General features: G+C 37.0%; 1 protein-coding gene across 1 annotated transcript in view; it reads right to left on the bottom strand.

The window, feature by feature from the left end:
- Nucleotides 1-14799, bottom strand: part of DNAH8 (dynein axonemal heavy chain 8) — a 273301-nt gene that overhangs the window by 42675 nt on the left and 215827 nt on the right. The window contains exons 78-81 of the mRNA XM_090280432.1: nt 14316-14518; nt 6031-6104; nt 3683-3835; nt 3198-3353 (exon numbers count right to left, since the gene is read on the bottom strand). Coding sequence (XP_090136558.1) covers nt 3198-3353; nt 3683-3835; nt 6031-6104; nt 14316-14518 — 586 coding nt within the window. The remainder of the gene's footprint in view (nt 1-3197; nt 3354-3682; nt 3836-6030; nt 6105-14315; nt 14519-14799) is intronic.

Below are 14799 nucleotides of genomic sequence, written 5' to 3'. Positions count from 1 at the left end.
AGACTCTGATTCAGCAGGTCTGGGGTGGGGCCTCAGATTCAGCTCTTACAAGCTCCCAGGTGATGCGATGCTGCTGGCCCAGGACCTAAAGCCCTAAAGAACTCTGGAGTTTTCTACCAAGCTAGCTCTATCCTAACCAAGTAAAAGAAAATATTTAAGTAGTATCACATTAAACATTTTTGAAATTAAAAAAACAACAACAACAGAGGAAAATATGCTTGAGTTATGAATACTCCCTGTATAGTCATAGAACAAAATAACAGCATTTTAGAAATGGGGAACATCTTGAAAGACCACCCTCTTCTGCCTCTTAAGTTCACAGATGGGGAAACAGAGACTCTGAGAGGGACATAACTTGACCAACTTCACTCACATAGCTCATTGGTTTTGCAACAAGTACTGGAGTCTAAGCCACCTGACACTCAGCCAAGTGCTCTTTCTAGCACTATTATCATTGGATTTTAAGAGATAGTCAACCTTTTATTCAGAGACACACCACTGTTAGCTAGCTTCATGGCCTTAGCAATGGGGATTTTTTCTATTTTAACCCAATACACGTCACATTAAGTTCAAGCACACTTCAACCCCTGACTGGACCACAGTCCTGTTGTTCTTCTGTTTAGCACTTGGATAATGGCCACTAACAACACAGGTTGCCACACTGACCATATGGAAAATATCCCAATCATCCCTCCATGACTTATAAGGATGGTGGAAGAGTTGAATCATCACCACTAGGAACAGAATCATAAGATATATTATTTGTGAATTGGGAATTAAATAACAGAGCTAAAGCAATATTTGTAGTAGAGTGTGATAAGGTCTAGCAAAGTGGACAATCCACAGACAAGAATGCGTGCAATAGGCTTCAGTGTAATTTACAATTCAAAGGCCATAATGGAACTTCCTGAAAATAACCGCCCGCCCACAGAGAGTTTTACCTAATTGTAACTTTCTCAGGGTTGGGGGACAGGTAAGTACCAGCCCTCTCTGTTGGGCAGTATGGAACCCTGCAAAATGGTAGGGGCAATGAACCTGAGGGTACATATGCCCAAGGTGTTCTGGGAGGGTTGGGAGAGGGGGGGAAGCTTTGTGCACACTGTGCAAGTGAAGCATGGCTTCTGGTTTAAGCCTCAGGTAAGGGAGAATGCAGAACAGGATTAAAGAAGCCTCTTCATCTCTCTGTGAAGTCAAGGACTGAATCAAGTATATTAACATTATATAGCTTTCAAAAACAGAACAAAACACAAAATTTAAATGTAGAACAAAGCAATAATGGAATGAAAAAATGCTGTAGACAAGTTGCTGGGTAGCCATAAAATTATCAAATTACTTTCTTAAATCACTTTTTATTTTCAATTACAGTTGGCATACATTATAATATTAGTCTCATGTGTATATCCCAATGATTAGACATTACATAATTCAATAAGTGATCATCCTGATAAATCTTGCACCCATCTGATACCATACACATAGTTATTAGAATATTATTTACTATATTCCCTATGCTGTACTTTATATCCCCATGACTATTTTGTTACTATCAAATTGTACTTCTTAATCCCTTCACCTTTTTTCCCACCCCCTCAACCCCCTCCCATCTGGCAACTATCAAAACATTCTCTGTATCTATGATTCTATTTCTGTTCTGCTTGTTTATTTTGTTTTTTTAGATTCAATCGTTCACTGATACATATTTACTGCCATTTCATTGTTCATATTTTTTAATCTTCTCCTTAAAGAAGACCCTTTAACATTTCATATAATATTGGTTTGGTGGTGATGAACTCCTTTAGCTGTTTCTTGTCTGGGAAGCTCTTTATCTGACCTTCCATTCTAAATGATAGCTTTGCTAGGTAGAGTAATCATAATTGTAGGTCCTTGCTTTTCATCACTTTGAATATTTCTTGCCAATCCCTTCTGGCCTGCAAAGTTTCTTTTGAGAAATCAGCTGATAGCCTTATGGGAGTTCCTTTGTAGGTAACTCTCTGTTTTTCTCTTGCTGCTTTCAAGATTCTCTCTTTATCTTTAACCTTTGACATTTTAATTATGATCTGTATCGGTGTGGGCCTCTTTGGGTTCATATTGTTTGGAACTCTATGCTTCTTGGGCTTGTGTATCTATTTCCTTCAACAGATTAGAGAAGTTTTCTGTCATTATTTTCTCAAACATGTCTTTAATTTCTTGTTTTCTCTCTTCTTATTCCAGCATCTCTATGATATGAATGTTGGTACATTTGAAGTAGTCTCAGAGGCTCCTTACACTGTCCTCATTTGGGGGGGGGGGGGGCTGTCTTTTTTCTTCTTGCTCTTCTGATTGGGTATTTTTTTGCTTCCTTATATTCCAAATTGCTGATTTTATTCTCAGCTTTATCCACTGTATTGTTGAATCTACTGGATGCAAAGTTTGAAGCACTGGTTATAAGGATGCTCAATGAAGTTAGTGAAAACCTCAATGGCATAAGAAAGAAACCAGTCATAAATAAAGAATATACTAATTAAAGTGACAGAATAAAAAAATTCCATAGACAAGTTGCTGGGTAGTCATAACATTATCAAATTGCTTTTTAAGTATATGGTAAAAGCAAATAGCAAACAACCTGGGAAAAGCAGATAACCACTGTGACTCCTCCTCCAACACCACCACCATTCTCACTAGTAGGGAGTAGGGTCAAAACTTGTACCTGAGGTAGCCAGAGTGGGACTTGACTCCTAGGTCTACTGCTTGCAAAGTGAACTTTAACCTCTAAATCTCAAGTTCCTCTTTTTTAAAATAGTGATAATCTTACCTTGAAATGTGATTGTTAGTATTACATGAGATGGTACACATAACATTCCTGACCACTACAGGCACTTTGGAAACCAAGTTCCTACCTAAATAATCCTTTTGTTTTTTTCACAAATATTTATGGAGCTCTGGCAATGCCCCAACTGCTGCTGTGAGGGGGAGATTCAGCAGTTACAAAAGGACAAAGTATTTGCCCTCAAGAGGCTTACATTCTAATGGCCAGGGTAGGGAAGGGTGGGAAGACACAGTAAGTGCATAAACAAATGTATTCTTGGCAGGTGGGGAAAAGTGTCAGGACGGGGAAAAGGCAGGGTGAGGAGACAGTGCAGCCCTCATGGAAGGGCTTTCCTGAAAGGCCACACAACATCATGAGCATCCCCAACATGTGCAACTGCTGCAGACATTACCTGCACAGTGGAGTGTAGAAATGCCACTGTGTAAAGCATTGGCTTCCACATGGGTAAATTACTGATATCCAGGAGGTCTTGATTGATTCCCGCAAATGTTCTTTTCAAACCTGCACGTATGCCTTGGGGCGGCTCATTAGTAAATTTGAGAGAAGTCTGTCATAAAAAGCAAATGGTAATTTTGTTTCTATAAATTATTGTAAAAGATAAAACAGAAATTACAATATGTCAGACAACAATATGCTTATTGCACATATAATGTGACATTGACCAGAGCTGAAACCCAATAAATTAGTACCAAGTCTTAGAACTCTCCTGTGGAGATACATGCTATCTAATCTTGATGATCATAGGAAACGATTTTGCAGTGCCAGCACTACTGGACTGAAAAGTCCCGTGGTGTTTCCATCCTCCGATAGTGCCAATTATGCTACCTTTACTTGTGTGACTCTCAAGGAAAAGACACTAATCTCCTAGTAACAAACCTGAAGCAATGTAATTGGAAATCGATCATGTGGCTCGGTGGTTATCCAAACTCGGAAGGAGTCATCACTGGCTTCGGTGGTAATTATTGTCTCTAGCAATTCTTCCATGAATTCTAGGCCAAGGTGACAATTTTGCAGTAATACCCAGCCACCCTGTATTTCAAAATGATTTCATATTAATTTCTTATAACATTTTTTTGCTACGATTTTAATAAAAACAAAATGTACAAACAAATTCTTTTTACAACTTTGTTTAGGGCATGTGAAAACTCTGTTTGGAGCCTATATTTTTAATAAAATTATTATAAGTCAATACAATAATTTCTTCTGCTACTGAAAGCTGTTTCCTTGGAATCAAGTGGGTTCAAAATGATTGTATTCTGCCACCCAGAAGGGAACAGAAATTAAAACTACAGTCAGACTTGTATAAATACAGTGTGTGCACCATCTAATGGTGGGAATGGGGATTTTGGAATTTGTAACTTAAATTGTTCTGCCTACAGTAAATCAGAACTGACTTACCCCCAAACTATAGTTACAAAGAGAGGCACACACTCCCTCATGAAAGTTGGACTCAAAACATTTGTGACATTTGCTACCATAAATACTAAATCTCATTCTTTGTCATCACTCTTCCCATAATTCCTGAAAGTGCAAAACTTATTAAGCACTCTCTAAATACTTGATAAAACTCTCTTAAACAGTATAAATCACAGAACCATCACTGCTCTGTGAGAAAATAGTTCACTAACCAGACAACATTTTGCTACCCTTTTATAAGATCAGATTAAATACAGCTACAAAATATTGAGCACAATAAATATATGTAAGGTTTGTGTGTTATACTTTCTAACAAGAGAAAATATAACACAGACAGGCTTAAACAGCAAAGAGGACATGTTGGTCTAGACATCTGGGATGTCTAGGGGAAGATGAACTTCAGAGTTAGTTTGTGTCATCATGGACCCAGTTAATTTCTGGTTCCCAACTCTGCATCCTACAGTGTCAGCTTTGTCCTAAACCTGGTGTCCCAAGGGGCAATGTGGCTGTACCTGGTCATGTTTTTGTTTCTTCAGTACTTATCCCATCTTGAGAAATAGAACATAAAAGTTATAGAAGCTAGTATTGCAAAGAAGATTCATGTAAATGCACTTTCTAAAAAGTTTCTCACTCGTGAAAACTAAAGAAATTATTTAGGGCCCAAAGTTCAACTGTCAAGCCACTCAAGAGAGTGAATCATTTGATCTGAGTAAAAATAATTATATATAATTGCTTTGATATATAAATTAAATAAATATATTATTGAATTTGATTAAGTGATAAAAATTAAGGCTTAGAGCACCTGAGAATTAATGACCAGGGAGAAAATTTGATGACCAGGCAGAGTTTTAGCCCATTAACACTCTAGTCATTAATTCCCAGGGAGAACTGCACCAAAGTTGCTATGAACATTATGAGGCAAAAAGCTTAAAATAAACCAAGACCTTATTTTATTTTCATAAATGGTGTGATTTCTTATCACAGCTGAAATTCCTATCTACCAAGAATTTCTAGAAAATTAATGTTCTGTGTATTTATTGGGTGTGACGGAAAACATTTCTCAACAATCCATTCAGTGTGCAATTTCCAATAAAAACCATTATCAATATTTAAACATATCATCCTCAAACATATCTTTTTTGGCCCAAACTACCTATTAATGAAAAATGAAAGTATAATTTTAATCAAAAATTGAAATTTAACTGTTTCAATCTGTCACTTCCTAAGCACTATTAATGTTGATTATGAAATTTTAAGACTGCTAAGAGCTATACCCTTAGGAACTAGAAAGTGTGTATGCAAAATTATCAAAAATAATTAGTGAAAACATGCCCTGACCAGTGTGGCTTGGTTGGTTGGGCATTGTCCCACAAAGTGAAAGGTCACTGGTCTGATTCCTGGTCAGGGCACATGCCGAGGTTGCAGGTTTGGTCCCCAGTCAGAGTGTACATGAGTGGCAACCAATTGATGTTTCTCTTTCACACTGATGTTTCTCTCCCTCTCTTTCTCCCTCCCTTCCAGTCTCTCTAAAAATAAACGTTTTTAAAAATAATGAAAATTAAATGGAGCATATACTATAGAAAATGAAACAAGTTATTTGCAGGGCTATCAGAAGCAAACTAGCTTGAGGTTTAAAATTCACAGGTAATCAAAGGTTGACTATATATACATAAACAGAAGTAGGAAGTATGGCTGAGCATCACAGGCAAAGTGCTTCCCTGTCACTGTGGTGGTCCTAGGCAGGCATGATGGCCAGAGGAACAATAGCAAGCATGTTGCTTTAGAAGTGTTTGTCCCTTGCCCCATACCTGCTGCATTGACATCTGAATCAGCTTTCGAGCATGTACTTCTTGTCCTTGTCCCATTGAGATGGTTCTGCATTCTGTAACATAAGAGAAGGCTCACTATATTAAAACATACATTTTATAACAGGACTGGGACAAAAAAATAACTTCTAAATGATCGTAGCCTCTCTTCCTCTAAGGAGGAGCTATTATTCAAACAGGTCTGGCCTTGGGTCGTGTTGATAAGAGAAATTAGTGGAGCAGAAACTGGAGGAACTACCAGGTAAAGGTAAGGGCTAGGGCAACCAGACAAAAGGCAAAAGCTTGGGCTTTTAGAGTGTTTTGGGGTCTTTGGGGATAATGAGAGAAAAGACTGATGGTGGGAGAGGCAGATATAATAGTATCATAGATACTAAGGGAAAGAGAATTTTTACATTTTCCAGTATATTTTGATGAGGAACCTCCTTTGGTGTTTTACAGATGCTTTAGGAAAGATTTAACTTTTTATTTTAATTCTTTTAGGATATCAGGCTTGCAGTGTCTTTGTCTGTTTTATTTTTGTTTACATGTTTATCTATTTTCTGAGATGGAACTGAGGCCGCTCGGTCCTATGAGGGCCACGTTCAAGGGTAACTGCTACTCAGATTAAATCGCGACCTCGGAAGTGTGAGTGAAGAGAAAGCAGAGGTCCCTCGGAAATCAGAAGTGTGATTATAATTCAGGGAAAAAATACACCAGTTAGGCTCCTAAGTAAATTTGATGTCCCAGGCAGAGAACCACATTTGTATCCTGCCATTTGAATTCACTAAATTGAAGAAATCTATGAATCATGCTTGTGAAACTCGAATTGGAAATTAACTTTTAAGAACACCTTTGTGGACCCAGATTTTCTTGAGTTGGAGTGGCACGACCTCGGCATGGGGAAAGGGGGTCAGTGGAGATGTTGGGAAGCAGCGTATGCTTTTGCCCTGCTCTGCTGGGTGAGTCCGAATCCTTGGGAAAATGGGCTGCTGAGGATGGGCAAATGATGAGTCTTCAAGGGACTGGAGAAATTCAAGGGATGGGGAGGGAACCAGAAAAGAAGTTTTCATGATACACCATTTAAATGGCAGTGTGTGGTTAACGGCCAGAGATTCTATTAGGGTTTCTAGGTGCAACATTAGGGATTCAGGGCCACAGGCGGAAACTGCAGTGGACGCCCGAGAGCGCGCAGCTGGGGGAATCAGGGATTGCAATAGGCCAGGCTGCTGAACAAAGCTGGACACCCCTCCCACCGCCACGAAGGCCCATAATCTCTCCTGCTCAAGCGGAACCAGGCCCTGCTCCCAGGGGCATCTGAGGAGAATCCACACAACCTATAAAAGGAGAAAAAAGGGGAGGTGAGCCTTGAATGGGAGGGGCCTCTGGATGGTACCAAGAAATACTGAACACTTCTTACATTGGAAAAACACACCAATGCCTGTGGGCCAATGGGGAAAGGCTGATATGGACAACAGCATTAACATGTGAGTGTGAGCCACAATCTATCTCCTCTCCTTCCAACTCTTCTGAAACACACCTTCTAAAAAGTGGTTTTTGTTCAGGTGGCCTGAGTTTCTTATATTGATCTCTAGGTAAGGGGTTGAGAGGAGACTTAGAGGCAGAATCTGACCACTTCTCGGCATCTTTACAGTATTCCCTCATTTATCATGGGTATTAACGTTCTAGAACCCCTGCCCCCTCGCAAAGTAGGAACCTTAAACATATTCTATACTCTTAAACCTACGTAACTTTAACAACATACGTATACAGTACTACAAAATCTCGCGATATAGCAAAAAATCCACAATAAATAATTAAATATAATATTTTTTAAAATTCCGTGATACAGTGAGGCCATGATAAGTGAATAGCGATTTAGAGAGGGACTACTGTACTTTTATGCCCTCGGTCCAAGTGACTATCACCTTTTGCCTGGATTTTTGCAATAGCCTCCTGACTGCGGGCCTCACTCCACTGCTACCCCCTACTAGCTTTTCTTCCCACTGCCAAGCCCTAAATCAGATTATGTCCATCCTCTGCTCAGAACCATTTCCATTCATTTTTCTCTTATCGCAGTGGCCGCCTCACGTTCCCTCTGCCTGAAATGTGTTTCCTCGTCAGGGGCGCTGACTCCTCGCTTCACATCTTGGGTCTTCCCCACCTTCTCTCAGTGAGGCGGGCCTTCCCTCACCACCCTGTCTAAAGCAGCACACCCACCCCACCACTCTGCCCCTTACCCTGCTTCTTTCTTAGCATATTATATGTTTTCCTTAGCTTATTATGTATATACTCACCTGCTTATCAATTATTGTCTGCCTTGCCCTCACACTAGATTGTCAGCTCCAGGGGAGAAGGGGCTTAGATCAGCACCTAGACAGTGTATGGCACTCAGTAGATGCTCAATAACTACTTTCTTAAACTTTTAAAGTTGATATATAATTCACATACCATATTAAAGTATACAGTTTGGATTATGTCCTTTAGTATATTCATAAAGTTGTATCTATTATCTAATCTCACAACATTTTCATCATCCTCCAAAGAAACCCCATACTCACTGACAGTCACTCCGCATCGCCCCCTCCGACCCCAGCACTCACTAGAACACCCACAGAGGATCAACAAACGACAAAAAATGTCTTTTTTGAAGAGATCAACAAAACTGACACCAGAAGGGGGATCCTCAGAGGCTACGGAGCACAGGGTCCTGCAGGGAGCGTTGCTGAGGTAATGCAGCATAATTACTCTTTGGTGGTCTGGGGATTGATGGTATTTTTTATTTTTATTTTTTGGGGTTGCTTTTATTTGAGAGACTTTAGTAAGATTTCAACTGCCTTTTTCCATTTCTTTCCAAAATTAGGCTGTGTCTCTTTCACTTTTCCTCTTTTTTAAAAAACATTTTATTTCTAATTAAGCAATATATATTCATAGTGAGAGCCTTGGAAAATATAGAAAAGTATAAAGAAAAAATTAAAATCACCAATACACCTCCCTAGAGACCTTCATTCTAATCTTTTTAATATGCACAATCCACAATCCCTTACCCTCATTTCAAAATTCAAAACACTCTAAAAACTGAAATTTTTGCCACAGAATTATTTTAGTGGTAAAACCTGACTGAATGGACATAAGGCTATTTATAGTCTTTTATTTATAACTATCTTTATTAGTTTTAATACTCTTCTCTTCAATGGATTATAGAATATGTGGAATACTAAAAGCTGGAAAATTTTCATTTCTGAAACATATCTGACCCCAAGCGTTTTGCATAAGGAATTATACACTGATCTATGTATGTGTGTATTAAATATATGCACATCACACATTACATATATATACATATAACATACATGTTATTTTATGTGTTTACTTCTTAACAGTATATTGTGAGCATTTTACTGCCATTAAATATTATTGGAAAGCAGTTTTTAATGGCCATACAGTGTTCCATTATGCTGATCATTCAGCCACAATTCTTTTGTATATTTAATACATTTCCCATTTTCAATATTATAAATAGCAGTAGATTAAACATCCTTGCTTAAAATCTTGATGTGTATCTCTCACTATGTTTTTAGGAGAAATTCTTACATGTAGTATACTTAGGACAAAGCATACAAACCATTTTTAAAAGGATTTGTGATGTATATAAAGAAGGTGTCCCGAGCTGCCATGGAATGCTGTAATTCCTAACCCAACTCTTACCCTCGGCTGTCCTTTAACTTCCAGTGTTTCTGATATATAGAAGAAGTCTTAAAATTTTATCCAAATTATGTATCTTGTCCCTTTGGTTTTGGACTCTGGTATTATGATCAAGGAAATCTCAGACACTGCAATACTACCAAATTTTTCAATATATTCTTTTAATTTTTTTATAGCTTAATTTAAACCATAAAAAACCTTAATCAATGTAGAGTTTTACTTTGGAGTTTAACGTCAGGTAAAATTCTTACTTTTTTCTAAAGGTAACCTGCTACCCCAACATTGTTTATTTAATTCATTTTCCCTCCACTGATTTGAAATGTGAATCTCATCACAGATTAAGCTATTATATATACTAGAGTCTAATTTGGGACTTTTTATTTTGCTCTGTTGATGTTTATCACTCTGAGCCATCCCCACACTGATTAAGTTATCTCAATTTTAAAGTTTTAAAAACCTGGTGGTATTCATTCCCCAGTATTCTTTTTCCCTTCCAAGCTTTCTTGGCTCTTCTTGTCCATTTATTGTTCTAGATGATCTAAGATCCCTCTCTTATCCCATTAGAAAAAAATATTGTTGAAACTTCAATTAGACTTGCCTTCAATTTGTAGATTAATTTAGAGACTATTGACATCTTTATAATATTGAATCTTTATACTGGGAATGTGGTTTAACTCTCCATTATTTTATCCTATTTTTATGTCTCTGAGAAAGTTTTATAGTTTTCTTTTAATGGCTATTTTAAAAATTGTTTCTCCATTTTAGTTTTATTGCTATAGTGAATGGGATTTTTACATATTATTTTACAAGATGCTCCATTGATTTTTTAATATATTTATTTTGTGACCAGCCACCTTACTGAACTATCCTGTTAAGTCTAATAGCTTTTCAGTTGGTTTTTTTTTTTTTTTTAGTCAATTACACTGTCTGAGAATAATGATAATTTTTTTTTCAGGCTCAGTAATGATAATTTTTGCCACTACTTTCCCATAGTTATATCTTTTATTTATTATTCTTATAATACGTTAGACATATCTTCCACAACAATGCTAAATAATAGTGTGATAGCAGACATCTTTATCTTCTTCTTCACTTTAATGGGCATGTGTCTAGTCGTTCATCAATAAGTATGATGTTGATGTTTGAAGTTCCTATTCATTATTACATTAACAAAATATTTTTCTATTTCTATTTTTAACAGCCAAATACAAATATTACATTTTTATAAAATGCTTTTTTAGCACCTATTGAGGTAATAATATGATAGTTTAAGAAAAATCTTTCACTTATTGTTGTGGTAAGATTTTTTATTATCATATCTTTCTTATTTCAACTATGTATTTCTACTTGGTCAAGACACACTATTATTTTTTTGCATGTTGCTTTTTGTAATGTTACACTGAATTCTTCTTGCTTGCATTTTAACTAAGATCCTTATATTTATATTGATAAGTTGATCGATATGTTGTTTTTTCCTTTCTTTTATGCAATTACTAGCTTGGTCTGATTTTGATATCAGGATAATGCTATTCCCTTTAAATAAAGAGGAAAATGTATTTTATTTTTCTATGTTCTAGAATGGAAGACAGCATGTGAAAGTTTTAAAGGACTTACAAAAAATCATCCAAACTCAGAGCTTTTGCTGAGGTAATAATTTCAAAACTTCTAATTTTTCTCATTTTGATTATTAGTCTACTCAGGTTTTTCTACCTTTCCTGAGAAAATTTTATAAATTTGTATTTTTCTATAAATTTGTCAAGTTAATGAGATTTTAAAGTTTATTACCGTAATTATATATCATTCTCCTGTTATTTTAAGTTTTTATCTTCATACATTGTTATACCCATTTTCTCACTCATCCTTTTGTATATTTGTGAGTCTGTGTTTCATTTGTTTGTTCTCCTTTATTTGTGTTGGATTCTGTTTTTAAACCTGCCCTTCCTCTCATACTCCTCTCTCCCTCACCCAGGCTCCTAGTAGAGATTTCATGCTAAATCCATGTGTTTTCTGCCCCTTGCACAGGCACCCAGTACTTATGTGCAGAATTTATCTGCTTTGAATCTCTCACTGCAGATCTTGACAGGCACGAGACAGTATCCTTTGTGAGTCTTCCTTTCCTCTTTCCCTACAAAAACTTATTTAATTTGATCCCATCCTTCAAGATGCTGTCAGGTAGCTGGTTAATTCATCCAATAAAGGCAGTGAGAAGGAATAAAGGAAGAGAACACTGAAGTGAAGTTTCCCAGTGAGTCCTGAATCAAATCTCTCACCAACTAGCTCTCTGGCCTTACACCAATACCTTAGTTTCCCCAGCTGGAAAATAAGCTATGTAGCTGGATTTCAAGATTTCCACAGACAAATTTACCTTGAGCATTCTATGATTATTTATTATCCAGTTATCTAAATGGAACATTTCTAGTTGAAACTGGATTAATATGTTATTCTGTTTACACAATAGTTTCATTTTCACAGCTATTTTGGGAATTTTTAACCCAAAGCATTGAGCAGCATGTGACTTCCTAACATTCTTAAAAATGATTTAGTGATAGCTCTTTATACTTCATTGAGTCCTTCAGTATCAAAATCAAATCTACTTTGTTTTAGTCTCCTAACAAAGTATCCAATAGAAGCTTGAACAATTGTTGGAAAAACAAAGTAGGAGCAAGAAATGGAAATCACCAAATTGACAAGCAAAGCAGTGTGATAACATGTAATAACACTAAAGTCGGTACAATTCTGGCCGTATATATTTATTTAATGTCATAGTTAAAAGTTCTTCCAAAGATCTTGAATTTCTTAATCCTATTTTAAACCCTTGTCCTAGACAGCAGCATTATTAATATTTGAAATAGTAACTCTAGTTGAATGTGTTCTTCTTTTAGGAACAGTAGCCCTTTCTAAGAAATGCCCACTACTGCTCTAGCTCCATGTATGTAGTTCTTGCTATGAACCTATCTCCATAGCAACAGTTTACTGATTGTCCCAAAAAGGAACTCATGACCAAAATAAAACCAATGAGTTTCTTCCCTTATTATTTGAACTTGGGACTAAGAGAGAAAGGGGGATTTCCCTGGGAGTGCTAAACTTGCAAAACATGTAAGCCCATGAGCCACCAGAGGCCATGAATTCTGTCATATGGAGACGGGTTGTGGCAAGATAGAAATAAAGAAACCTATCTGCAGAGCAAAGTGGAGCACAGGAACGGCTGGACAAAGACCCATAGAAGACTAGATCTGAGAAATATTTGCAAGCTACAAGGCTGTGAGAGGGGCACCGCTCTTAGACCAGTGCAGATGATTGGCATGCTGCAGAAAATACCAGAGCAAAGTAACCCATTTTAAAGGTGGTTAATGAGATTTAACCGTGAGTAACTGGCAAAGAACCATTTAAACATGGGTCCATATAGAACATAGAATGGTGTGGTGACAACGAACAGAGCAAAGTCAAGATGAGAAAAGTGGGAGTAAACATAGACCATGCTACCATAGCAAATTTAACAGTAACATCTTAGTGCAGAGGGACATATGGTGAACACTTGGAGATGACTGAATTGATTTTGTATCATGTTTATATTAACTACATAATAAGCTCAATGTAAGTTTTATTTCATAGAGTAGGTTTAGTGATTCATAATCAATCACTTTATAATCTTTATAAAGACATAAACAAATTAACCTGACAAGTTACTGTTATAGAGATCTGAACCTGCCTGGAAGATCCCAAATGGCAATTCCAACAACATTCAGGTTTTCAGAGGATAAAGAGCAGATAAACAGCCCTCTTATAAGAGGATGATGTCCTATCAATATGGGCTTTGTATTATGCAGGTCCCTGTCCTTTAGATTTTCTGACTCAGCGACTGTTATTACAACTTAAGTATTTATAATTCCTTACCCTGTCTCCTCACCCTGGAATAACTTTCCTTCTGTTCCCCACCACCGCTGCCTCATAAAATGTTATCTATTTTTTTAGACCCTACTCAAAATATCATCAATGTGATTTCTGTACCTCATGCAGTCTGAATAGCTCCGAATCTTGTAATCAGACATGTCTATGTAACTCCATTACAATAGTCATCACGTGGTTTTCAGTTAAGTGTTTACATGTTAGTCTGTCCCAGCTGTGTTGTATTCATCTCTGTACTCCCCAAATCTACCACACTGCCTGACTAAATGGTTATCAAATAAAACCATGAATAAATGAATCCTCAACTACCATGCATTACAATGGTTATTGTTTTTAAAAATTCATGACAAAATAGAATTTGTCGTAATTTTATATAGACATGGCGATAAATTTGCTCTTTATGTTCATTCTTGCTCAGCTATTACCCATGTAGTATGGTCATCTGCTTATAACTTTTAAAAAGGGTACATGGTAGATAAGTTTGTTCCTCTCTGCACAAAGGCATTTCTTTCCCAACCTCGCTCTAGGATATCCAAAAAGGGAGGGAAGGGGAAGGAGTTTATTATTTTTTCTAACTCAGTTTTATGAATACATTTCCAATCAGTTATAAAGTTATGAAAGGTAAAATTTGAGGCAGAAATGTGGAGGTTTTGCTAAGTTTCATAGATTTCTGATCATACCCAGTTTCAGTTTCTTGGCCAATGCATCGATTTGAATTGTGGGATCGGATCCCATGGACAGAAAACATATCAGAGGTGTTCGTGTATCACTTTCTTCCCAAGTTTTCTCCAGATTTAAGATAACTGGTTCTGTGTACTTCTCCTCCAAAGAATCTGCAATATACTTTCTTGCTTGAAAAACAGTACGGTCTGGGCACCATGACCTAGAAAATGAATACATGTTGGAGGGAAAAAAATGTAATCTGTTCACTTTGTATTCTATCTAATTCTAAGCATGTAAAGAACTTATTTAATTAGCAATGGGCAAAAAGCTAATTCTCCAGTATGCAGTTCTGTGTAACAGGGACGGCAAGGTTTTCTACCCCTGGATGAGTGCAAATTTAATCGTGTGGTTTTGATGCTAAGCATTGGTAAGTAGGGCAGCACCAGTAACAACATAGTCTGTTCTCAATATGGAAGGGAACTTAGGAGTCAGCTGATCCAA

Source organism: Furipterus horrens, unplaced genomic scaffold (assembly GCF_987537825.1).
Source record: "Furipterus horrens unplaced genomic scaffold, mFurHor1.1.pri manual_scaffold_6, whole genome shotgun sequence".
Lineage (NCBI taxonomy): Eukaryota > Metazoa > Chordata > Mammalia > Chiroptera > Furipteridae > Furipterus > Furipterus horrens.
Note: the sequence above shows the minus strand (reverse complement) of the source record. Positions and strands in the feature narration are given on the sequence as shown.